Source organism: Lagenorhynchus albirostris, chromosome 4 (genome assembly GCF_949774975.1).
Source record: "Lagenorhynchus albirostris chromosome 4, mLagAlb1.1, whole genome shotgun sequence".
NCBI classification, from domain to species: Eukaryota; Metazoa; Chordata; class Mammalia; order Artiodactyla; family Delphinidae; genus Lagenorhynchus; species Lagenorhynchus albirostris.
Genome location: NC_083098.1, coordinates 111,093,250 through 111,105,581, shown reverse-complemented (window position 1 = coordinate 111,105,581; position 12,332 = coordinate 111,093,250). Strand labels below are relative to the sequence as shown.

General features: G+C 44.9%; 1 protein-coding gene across 2 annotated transcripts in view; it reads left to right on the top strand.

Moving 5' to 3' along the window:
• The window catches only part of STX18 (syntaxin 18), a 121,086-nt gene that overhangs the window by 73,190 nt on the left and 35,564 nt on the right, over positions 1–12,332 (top strand). For both annotated transcript variants that reach the window (XM_060148516.1, XM_060148518.1), the window contains exons 3-5: positions 7,248–7,363; positions 9,103–9,180; positions 9,340–9,406. In XM_060148516.1, the coding sequence (XP_060004499.1) occupies positions 7,248–7,363; positions 9,103–9,180; positions 9,340–9,406 (261 nt within the window). The remainder of the gene's footprint in view (positions 1–7,247; positions 7,364–9,102; positions 9,181–9,339; positions 9,407–12,332) is intronic.

The following is a 12,332-nucleotide window of genomic DNA, read 5'->3' as shown; positions in this document are numbered from 1 at the left end:
TGTAAGGTCCTAATGCAGGAGGATGTCTGGAGGGTTCACGGAACAGCAGGGAGGCCAGGGTGGCTGGAGCAGGAGGGACTGGGGAGTGTGGGGGGTGGTAGTTGAAGATGAGCTCAGAGGGGGCAGCAGCCAGATCTCGTGAGCCGTCTTAACGGCTCATGTAGCTCTTGTGAGGACCTCGGCTTTTACTCTTAGGGGGGAAGCACTAGAAGGTCCGTACAGAGGGTTGATAGGATCTGAGTAACTTTCTAACAGATCAGTAAGGCTAGTGTGTTAGAATAATCTGTGGAGGGACACGACAGAAGCAGCAGACCAGCTGGGAGGCTACGGTTACGTTACAGTCCAGGCGAGAGATGCCGATGGCATGGCCCAGAGGGGTTAGCAGTGGATGTGATAACGAGGTCACATTCTGGAATTATTTTGAAGGTACAGCCAACGAGATTTGTTAATGGATTAGCTGTGAGCTGGGAGAGAAAAAGAGGTGCAAGGATGACTCCAGGTTTGGGGCCTGAGCAGCTAGAAGGAATGGAATTGCCATCAACCCAGATGGGGGAGCATGTTTGAAGAGAGCGGGCAGGAGCTCAGTTTGGGGCATATTTGCAACACAGGTTAAACATCTGAATAGAGACGTTGAGCCGGCAGTTAGATATACGTGTCTCAGGTTCCAGGAGAGGTTCAAGCTGAAGACATAAATTTGGACTTGTCATTGTAGAACTGGTATATACGCCGACCAAAAAAAAGCCACGAGCCTAGCTGAACTCACCAAGGGAGCAACGTAGACAGTGGGGAGATTGAGGGACTGAGGGTAAAAGGTATCAACAAAAAGCCTGAAAACGAGCAGCAGCCGGGGAGATAGGAGGGAAACGGGAGAGTGTGTTGTCGGGGAAGACAGAGGAGAAAGCAAATCAGGGGAAGGGGAGCCATTAGCTCCATCCAATCTGTGGAAAGTAACTGAGGGGAGGGATGACCCAGGGGTGACCCTGGGGAGTGAGGACCACAGTGGGGGGATGAGGGCAAAAGGCCCTTTGGATGGGGTCGAGAGAGAATAGTCAGGAAGATGGAGACAGGGTTGTAAGCGTCTCAGAGGAGTTTTACTGAAAAAAGCGGGGAAATTGGACAGTAACTGGTAGGAGACATGGATTTGAGAGGTTTCCTTTTGTTTTTTAAGTTGGGAGAAATAACAGCATGTTTGTATGTGGCTAGGAAAGATCCAGTAGACGGGGAAAATTGATTTTATTAGGAACTAACACGTGTAGTGTTCACTGTGTGCCAGACACTGCCTGAGCACCGTGTCTGCGCAGTAATTCTTTTACGGTTGATGGTGCACGAGAGAGAAACTGGGGCCAACCTGGTGCCCAGGTGGAGGGGCAGAGCTAGGAGATGGACACCTCATCCTTAGTAGCTGGGGAGAAGGCACAGTGTGCCGGCCCATGGGAAGCGGGGTGGGGAGAGCTTGGAGGAGCTCTCAGAAACCAGGAAGCACAGTTATTACTGATGCTGCAGATGGGGACGGAGGTGTTGGAGGTTTGAGCTGTGAGGAGAAGATAGGAAACAGGCACCTGGGAGAGTGGGAAAGCAGACACAGTGAGAACATACCGCATAATTGCCAGGCACCATTAGGGGGCCATGTGTGGTTAGTAATCATATAAAGCCAATATTTTGATCTCTGTCTGATTCCCACTTGATCCTAAACTCAGCTGCTGGTGAGCTAGTAACTCTCCGTTCTCCGTACAGCGCCGGTCTCCGGACTCTTAACTCCAAATGGCCCTTCTCTCATTGCTTCCCACTCCTGGCATTCTTCCAGGAACCAGACTCTTCCTATAGCCCTCAGAAGTTTAGGATGGAAAGAGTCAGATCAATTAAACAAAATCCAGGCAACCAAATATTTTTTGAGTCCGTCATGTGAAAGCAGTCTGTTATTAGTTTGTGGACTGCACCAGTGTTCTGTTCTCTTGATCAGGCTGCGGTGAGCGTCAGTAACCTCAGTCCTGTGTCAGCTTTGTGGCCACTGTGCTGTATGTCACAGTGACTTTTCCCTTTCTCCTTCATAAATTATAGAACTTCAGAACTTTACTTTGTCTAGATTTTATCACAAAGTGTTTAGAAGACCATTTGCCCTGGTTTCACTTTTGAAAACAAAGTATCAATCGTAGACCATCTGGTCTCAAGAGCATTACTTCTGTCCTTTTGAGTTGCATTATAGGGACAAGTGTTGTTAGCAGCTTCTTTCTTTCATATTTCCAGTTCTTTCTCCTCTTCCTTCTGTGCTCTTTGTTTCTACTACTGTCTCTTGCTCACCCAGGCCCCAGATCTCAGGGTCTGCTGGTGCTTTGCCTCCAACATCTACTCTGTTCCTGACGATTTTTACATCTCAGATCCATCACCCCTTTTCAGTCTTGCCACCCACGCTCTACCATGGCTCCTGTCTTCAGTTCGACAGAAATTTACTAGCCCCTACCTGTGCCAGGGATATAAAGATGAATAAAGCAGGATTCTCTGCCTGATTTCCATAACCCATCACCTGATTTTCCCCCTCTCTTCCAGCTAAATGTGGAATTGCCACATTTATCTTCATCAAGCTCTGCCTTTCCACTGGCTACAGAATAAAACTCCTCAAGTCATACTGGAGGCCCACCAAGAACTCATCGCTTCTACCTAGCCTGTGCTCCAGCCAAACTGAACCACTGACTTCTCCAGACAGGCTCCCTCTCTCCCGATTCCGTTCTATTGCTCAGAGTGTCTGCTCTTGTCTCCCACGGCTACATCCTGCCTTTCAAGATTTAGTTCATAGATCACCTTCCTTCTGATTAGCTAATAGGGAATAAGCGTCCCCTCTTCTGAACTCTTCTACCTTTTATGACTCAAGAAGTGCTTTGAGCAGTGGTTAAGAGTATGGAGCCAGGATGCCTTGGTTCAAATCCCAACTCTGCTAATTCCTAGCTGTGTGACCTTGGCAAGTTACTTAACCTCTCTGTGCCTCAGTTGCTTCATGCGTAAAATGGGAATTATAATAGTACCCACCTCATAGAATTTTGATAATTAAGTGGGTAAATATATGTGAAGTGCTTAGAACAGTGAATTAGTGTTAATGCATGGACAGTGTTATATGGCTGTTAACCTTTGTTTATGATGTATAGTTGTGTACATAAGCCTGTGGACATTACCTGTTGTGATAGAGTTTATTGAGAGCAGGGTCTATGTTTTGTTCATGTAGCCCAGACATTAACAGTTTCATTTCATAACGTATATTGGGCATATACCATGGGCAAGGTACTACACTTGCTCATAATTAATATTTATAGCAAAAATGAGATCGTGGTCTTTAACTTTTGTCCAAACCTTTTCAGTAACCTTTGGAACAGAGTCTAAAATAACTTACGTTACTCTCTCTCCTTCTCTGTCTTCAGGAAGTATCTAATTGCGTATTAAATTAATAGGCAGAATGTCCGTGGTATTTTGTAATTTTGAACTCGCCCTTTCTTAACATAGTAACCAACCAGATAATTTTTAAAAGCCTATTCCTTTAAATTTCTGAACCAGCGAATAAACTTACTCCTCTGGTTTTTTCCTTGTTTCTCCCTGAAATAAGTTGACTAATCCAAAACTATACCTAACATAATCTCCTTAAACTGAATCTAATATTTAGATAAATTGAAGTCTGTAATAAAATTATTCCTCTGCACATCATAAAGGAAATAAAATCAAAGTTTGAAAAAGTTAGGTGTGCATGTCCCGTGAGAATATATCTTTTGGAATGATTTGCCAGATGGTTAACCTTTTCCAAATAGTAGTAATTTTGTTATGGTGATTCTTAATTTGGGGCTATGTCACTGGCAAACGTTCGTTACTTTTGATGAGTGTTTCAAACGCCGATTATATAGCTAGTGCTGTTCTTACAACATCACAGCAGAATCAGAGTTTGAACCCTTTCTCAAGTTGCTCCATCTCCTCATCTGTCACGTCCTGAACTTTCCGTGCCGTCTTTGGCCCCGCATCTTACCATCGTTCCTTCCACACCTGTGCTTTCTTCTGTGCTCTGTGTCCTAGGCGTCTCCTCGTTTACCTCCACACCCAGTCAGCCCAGTCTTGTAGACCCGGTCTGTGAGATCTCTCTCAGATCTGTTATGCTTCCTCTTCCCCACTGACATGGCGTTGCCCAGGCTCTGTTCATCTCTTCCTGGATGCTCAGTGCCCTCTTAACTGGGGTCTGATTTCATCCACCTCCAGGCCAGCGACCACAGAAGACCCCATGCAAAATGCAGATTCCTCTGTTTAAAATCCTCCAATGACTACGCCAGCCGGCAGTCCCCACCTTCTGTACCGCAGGGACTCCTTTCCAGTTGATAGTGGCATATTTGTATTTTGTATGATTGTTGTATTTGGGGGAACCTATTGATACTGAAGAAACTGCTAATGCAGATTTGGTAACTTTAAATAAATGTGTACTTATAATCTCGTCTGCATTCCTTTGGAAAATTGTGTAGACATATGCTAGGCACATCAGCGTGGAGACACTGACCGGGTGCATGTGATGTGCTGCCCCTTGAAATAAATTAGGGGGTCCCAGAGGTCCATAGCTAGGATGCTTGGTTTACAGGGACCACCTGGTATACTTCTGTTTTCCCTTTCATTCTCAGATGTGTCCTGTTGTAGATCATACGTTATGTGGTCATTCCAACCATGACCCACAGGCTGGGGATTTGGAGCAGGTCTTCTCCCGCTGTCTCCTGTGTGGAGACTCTTGCTCTCCACCTGCCCAGCACCTCCCCTGCATGAACTTACCACTCCCCGCATGGGTCCCACAGTCCACTTCCAGACCAGTGCCATCCACCGCAGTTCCTGTGCCCCCCATGTCTGTGCCAGTCTCCCCTGTGGTGTGGTACCCTCTGTGAGAATCAGAAATGAGCCTTACTTAATTAACTTTGAACCTCCAGCCCCGCCACAGTGCCTGACATGTGGGGGGCTAGTATACAAGTGAGTGAATGAATGAATTGCAAGGATTAAAAAGTAAATAAAATACATGTTAGGCACCGAGAATAGTGTCTGGCGCATCCTAAGTGCTCAGCTAATGTTAGCACACTTACTGTGTGTGGGACAGCATTTTTAGGTATTGGGGAAACAGAAGTAAACAAGACAAAGTCCCTGCTTTCGTGAAGCTTGCATTCTCCTGGGAGGAGATGGATGTTACTATTTCAGAGTGCTGTAGAGGAAAACAAGCCAGGTGAGGAACGTATAGTCGGAGAGGAGTAGTGTGATTTGGGGGGCTGCAGCCCTCACATCACAAAGCAGAGTGTGGGAGGGCGGCTTTGGAGCTTAGAGACAGTGACTTAATAACCAGCACAGACTATTTACAACAGCTGAGACATGGAAGCAACCTAAATGCCCATCAACAGATGAATGGATAAAGAAGATATGGTGTGCATATATATATATATATATATATATATATATATATACACACACACAATGGAATGTTACTCAACCATAAATTAGAATGAAATAATGCCATTTGCAACCACATGGATGGACCTAGAGGTTATCATACTAAGTGTAGTAGTTCAGACAGAGAAAGACAAATACCATATGATGTCACTTATATGTGGAATCTAAAAAATTGTTACAAATAAACGTATTTACTAAACAGAAACAGACTTAGAAAACAAAGGGATTACCAAAGGGGAAAGGGGTAGGGAGGGATAAATTAGGAGTTTGGGGATTAGCAGATACATACTGCTATATATAAAATAAACAACAGGGCTTCCCTGGTGGCTCAGTGGTTGAGGGTCCGCCTGCCGATGCAGGGGACATGGGTTCGTGCCCTGGTCCACGAGGATCCCACATGCCGCGGAGCGGCTGGGCCCGTGAGCCATGGCCGCTGAGCCTGCGCGTCCGGAGCCTGTGCTCCGCAACGGGAGAGGCCACAGCGGTGAGAGGCCCGCGTACCGCCCAAAAAAAATTAAATAAATAAATAATAAACAACAAGGACCTACTGTACAACACAGGGAGCTATATTCAACATCTTGCAGTAATCAGTAATGGAAAAGAATCTGTATAACTGAAGAATCTGTATAACTGAATCACTTTGATGTACACTTCAAACTAACACATTATAAATCAACTATACTTCAATTTAAAACAAAAGAATTAGGGAGACTAAAGAAAATAAAAACTAAAAATAACCAACACAGGCAGTGACCACCACTGAGGGCAAGTGCTGGGTGCGGCACAGGGGGTGGTCGGTGGGGCTGGTTCTGGTCAGGCCGTGTGCGCAGAGATGCGAGGGCAGAGAGAGGGCAGGCATCTGCTGGGAGAGAGCCCAGGCTGCCGAAGGTTGTGTGTCTGATTGGGGGATAGCAAGGAGGACAGTGTGACTGGAGCAAAGTGAATGGGAACGAGAGGCAGGAAGTATGGTCACAGGTGGAGGTTGGGAATATCAGGACTTTGTATTTTATTCTCAGTGAGGATGGGAACGGGGGCTAGTGCGGCTGGTGGGTGGAAGTGGAATGATTATCTAAGGTCCCTTTTAACTTGACATTTTGTGATTCTGAATTTCAGCTGTAGTGTCCAGGGTGTCTCATCACTGTTCATAATAGTGCTGCAGCACCCACCCATGTCTTACAGAAATGAGCACAGAGATATAGCTACACCAGCTTCAGGGTGCGGCATTACTGAAAGTGGGCACCCTTACTTGTTCAGTAACTTTAGAGTTTTAACTGATTATCAGGGGAAGTGAAATGGTTCTAAAAGCTCTTTCATGGTGAGTTTTGAAGACCACTTGTCAACATGGGAGAAATGCCAGCCTGAAACAGCTCTTCACAAATGGTGTCCCCACAGCGCTCTCCGTGCAGCCCCCAGGGGTTCCTCTGGGGGACTCCAACTCTGTCAGTGTGCTTTGTGACAGCCATCAGTAGCTGCCCCGCTGTTCTCAAAGTCAAAGCCCACACTCTTAACAAGGCCTGTGTGCTCCGGCCCCTGATTCCACTCCAGGCCCGCCACACTCTTTCGCTGGCGTGGCCTGCTCCAGTTTGGTCTTCAGGAAGCTTTTCCTGACGGCCTTCGTAAGTGTTGGTTCTACTGTCTAGAGCGTTCTCCCACCTCTTAGCCTGGCCAGTTCCTCCTCATTCTTCAAGTCTCAGCTTAAACGTCACGGCAGCAGGGAACTTTGTTCTTTCTTTCACACCCCGTGACTCCACGTGTGGTCATTTGCTGCTGCCCTTTAATTTTGTCTCTCTCTCTCTCTTCGTTAGCCATGTCATGTCTGAATATGGGAGAATGACGGACACAGAACGAGACCAGATAGACCAGGATGCTCAGACATTCATGAGGACCTGCTCAGAAGCGATCCAGCAGCTGAGAACACAAGGTGCCGTGCCCCGCAAGATGCAGCCAGCCAGCTGTGACTCAATTAAGTACTTACATCATGCACGTGGCACAGCCGCGTAAAGCTCTCTTTTGTGTTCTTATTTCGATTTAGGTTTCAGAACTTTAAAATTCTTTTTTCCTGATTAGTGTTTTAACCTAAGCTGTTAACAATAATGAAAAGGCCATGAATTCAAGTTAAACAGATGGGAAGAGGGAGGCGGAAAGGACATCTCCAGACAGAACCAAAAATTTACCAAGGGGCCAGGGTCAGAGAAGATGAATCGTGTGTGGAGGTGTGTGCGTGTGTGCCTGTGTCCTGGGTGGCACTGAGAGGGGCAGCAGTTGATGGCATGTGGACAAGGATACAAGGTCTCTGAACTCTCTACTTAGAGTATTAAAGTAAACTGTAGTGTCAGACTCTCATGATTAAGAGGAAGACTCTGGAGCCTGGGCTGCTTATGTACCCACCCCAGCTCCACCATGTTCTGGCCATATGGCCTTTGGCAAGTCACTTAATCGCCCTGGGTCTTAGTTTCTTCATCTATAAAATGGATATATTTCTCAGCGTATATTTCTTAGGTATATTGCTTAGGGTTTTTATGAGAATTCTCATGGCATCCTTAGAACAATAGCTAGCATTAGGGTTACTGTTATCGTCTCACTTTCACTGATGTTTAAATCTTACTGAGAGGCTGAGATGGCTTCCTTGATTCTTTTTTAATTTGCTTAGGCAGATACAGATTCCATTAACATAGCATAGAGTTCAAGTGGCCAGATGCCGTTGTGCTTGACACAGACTTTGTTTGGGAAGCTTCCATGGACAGCCTGGAGAGTCTGTTGAAAGCTATAGACATTCCTGCCAGAAAAAAATATACATATGCACAAAACTTTGTGTACAATTTCATGGATCAGCTAAGAATCTCAGATGACGTGGCCCTATGGTAGAAACAGATCATGCCCCCTGCCCTTAAGGACATTCATTGAGATAACCTAGAAAATATACATGAACATTAATAAAGTGAGGAATTAAGTGACCTTGGCCTCCTTATTGACTCGGAGCCTTAGTTTCTTCATGTGTAAAACAGGCCTAATCAGAGTTGCCTTTTGCCGTGTTTGGGTCATGAGCAGTGACTTACGTGAAGGACTGACAGGGTGCGTGCGCGCGGTAGGTACTCAGGCTCTCATAAACCGGAGCTGCCTTAGCAAAGTAACTGGCACGGACTCTAAGAAGGGATGGTTCACAGAAGAAAGGCATCCTTGTGGCTCAGAGAATCAAGGTTTCCTGGAGAAGGAAGGTTTGACTCGGTGTGTAAAGGAAATGTGAATGGCTGAGGGGAGAGGATGGAGCATTCCAGGCTGAAAAACAGGCAGGCACAGGGGGCGTGTGTGCTCTGAGTTTGATTTAAACATGTTACTTGAAGGTCAGCTTGAGCGTTGGGCGCTGTTAATACGAACAGGGTCAGCACTCAAGAAGAGGGCTATGTCAAATGCCATCCCTGTGTGCTGTAATAACCCATAAATTATTTGACTAGTTTTTCTGCAGGTTGAATCTTTTACTCTCACAAAGCCTAATAAATCTTACTCTTTTAAAAATGTAATGTCACTTGACACAAGACTTGTTTTATAGCTGTATTTTTAAGAATACTTCTAATAAAGAAACTGTTGTGAGGAAGCTGAAGATGAATTGTTCTTCTGTGTAATTGAATACAGAGCCCTGAATATTGTCCTTTTCTGTTACAGCCCACAAGGAGATACATTCCCAGCAAGTGAAGGAGCACAGGAGTGCTGTTTTGGATTTCATTGAAGATTACTTAAAAGGTATTTCCTTTTATCTTAAAGGGCAAATGTGGCATTTCACAATAGATGGGATGCAACATTTAGCTTTGCTAGCTGAAGACTGTCCTGTCTCATTGTATTTAATGATACCTTTGCCCGAGAAGCAGTTTTAAGTGGTCTCTGCTATTTTCCCCTGAACAGGAGTATGTAAACTTTACTCAGAACAAAGAGCCATCCGAGTTAAGCGAGTGGTGGACAAGAAAAGATTGTAAGTATTGTCTCCATTGGTGTTCTTTAATTAATAATAGCAAATAAAGTTTGTAGAGCACTATGCTTTAGAGTCAGACTGGGTTGCTATATAAACATGAAAAATAAGCTAACTTAATCAGGATATGTCATAATCAGTGAGATCAGTAGCAAGTTCAGGGTGGGGACTGGTACCACTAAGTAGCAAAGCCTAGGACCTAAGAGCTCCAGCTTGCAGGCAGGCAGCCTGTGTTTAAATCGTGGCTTTGCTGTGTGACCGTGGGAAGATTGCTTAACTTCTCTGTGCCTTAGTTTCCTCACTTGTAAAATGGAAAGATTTATAATACCTACCTTGTTGGATTGTTGTGAGAATAAAATGAGTTGATGTAGGTAAAACACTTGCCGTTGAGTGGTTAATATACGTTAACTTATACTATTATCTGCTCTTAAGCATTTACCATGCATTTTCATTTAGTCCTCACAGCCACTCTATTAAAAAGTATTAGTACCCCATATTATCGAGGAAGTTGAGGCTCAGGGAATTTGGGTTACTTGCACAGTGTCACATAGCTGAACTCAGACTTGAACGTCAGGTTAACCAGGGCAGATTTCTCAAACAATGGGCTTTGTGTTGGATGCTGAAAGAAAATAATCTGGGTAAGGGATTAGAGAGGAAGAAAGCAGGCCAGGCTCAGGCAGGAGGGCAGGCAGAGTATTTGTCCAAAGCAAGTCCTGGAGGAGAAGTTAGGGCCTTGATGGTGTGTGATGTATCATCGAGAGGTGGTGCGTGGTCACTGGGTCTCACACCCACCAGAGCGAGAGATGCCAATTCTGCCTCCTTATCTCAGGCGGACCTTGGCACTTGAGACTTAACAGGTACCTTGAGTAAAGTAAGAAGAGGCTTTGGCAGCTGCCTCCTCAGTTCCTGGTTCTCAGCAGAGGTTTGGACAAATTAAGATCAGATGGGAATTGTTCTCATTTAGGCAGTGAGATAGCTGCCTGTCAGATAGCTGCCCTGTGCCAATTACTTTGGGCAGAGGACCTTGAGGGAAATAACTGTGTGACCCTTCACAATGTAGTCCAGCCCTCCCTTCTAGTTCTTTCCTCACCTTACCCCAGAAGGCATCTGCCTAAAACATACATATACTTTTATCACTCCCTTGCTCCAGTGTCTTTACAAAGCTAAACTTCACAGCATGACATTCCAGGCCCGTAACGATTTGTTTCTTAGTTGGTCTCCCTGGATTTATGCTCTGACTATACCTGACTACTTTGTGTTCTAAAGAGGCCTTGTTCTTTGAAATTTTTATGCCTTAATCCTTGCTGATGTCTCTGCCCAGAATGCCCTTCACATATATATTTATATTCTCTGCCCCTGTCCCCTCTGCCCCTGTGGCAAGCCAATTCCTATTTATACTTCCAGCCCCAGTTAAGATGTTGCTTGCTCTTTAAGGACTTTTGCAGTTCCCATGGGCCCTATTAGTGGCTCCTTCCGATGTAGGTTCCCTGCGCGTTGTCATGGTCAGGTGTGACACTTCCACTCTTAGAAAGCTGCTAGTACGCCCCCTTAGCCCAGTGTGCGGCATGATGCCTGTCCCAGTCTAGGGAAGCCACTCAGTGAGGACTGTGGAATGAATGAATGAATGAATGGCAGGTTTCCTGAAGATAATTTGGCTGTTAAGTAGAGTTGTTTTCATTGTCAAGTTGGATTGGTGGGTTCTTTGTTTTTGTACTATTTTGTTTTCATTGGAGATGGTTATGTTAAAAATCATTCTTATAAAATAGATTTGAGAAACCCAAGTTCTCATGTTTTATGGCATTGTTGCTACTCTTGTGTTTGTTTTTTTCTTGGTGAAAGAAGAGCGTATTTGTTAGTAAAGGGGCAGTCTGATAGTTTTGTATTTTAAACCTTTCACAGTGTAAGAGAAAAGTTATTCTCTGATGATGTTTATTTTCATAGAATGGTAATATCGCACTAATCTCTCACACCGAAGGGCTCTTATTCCAGACGGGTGAAAATGTTTGCCCGTGAAGGCAGACATAGTCTCAGTCGAGCTTTCTGGGGTTTTCCCTCCATGCCTGCTCCATTGCTTAGAAGGATGCACCATTGTCAAATGTAGCTCTCTTCACCCATCCCTAGGCACTGTGCTACCTGAGTTGACTGTTGCACCTGCTGTTAGTTGCCTTAAGCTGAGCATGCAGATGGTGATAACTCTTGCTGGGGTCTCACCTCTGTTCTTCCTCCTGCTATGAGACTGAGAGTCCTTTGAAGACAGGGACCATTGTGTCTTTTCTCTCTGTGGTCCCAGTGCCTTAATCAGAGCCTAGCACAAGATAGGTGCTCAGTTAAGGGTTCTTGAGTGAAGGAAGGAATGGGGCACAGGCACTCATTACAGGATCCTCAGGTCTATGTATTGAGAGCTTATAAAATGGAAAGGTTGTGGGCAGTATAGACACAGCATTGGCACAGGTGACCTTGTCATCCCCAAAGGGTTTGACGTACACCCATATCCTCCTGATCACCTGAAAGCACGAATATTTTGGTTAAGATTTAAGTTGAAATAGCCAACAGATGCTCTCCTGGGTATGTGCTCTAGTTTAAAGCATCAGAAACATTTCCCCTTTCCAGAAAGCAATCAGGTTGAATATCAATCGCCTTTCTTTTTCCTGGGAAGAGGTTTGAGGTGGCGATCTGGAAATTAAAACTAACCTCTGATATTGTTTTTCACGAGTTCAGAGCATTTTCTTTGTTTAGGTGTAATAAACTATACAGAAATCCAGGAACACATCCAAACTTAAAATAGTAGGGCTTCTCTTCAAATTGCTATTTCTTTCTTATTCAGTGGTGAGTCGTCTGACCCTGAATCTACCCATGGCTAACCTCACTTTAAAGTTTGCTGGGTTTTGGTGCATCATTTGAACACATCACTTTTCACTAGTACAGTGAT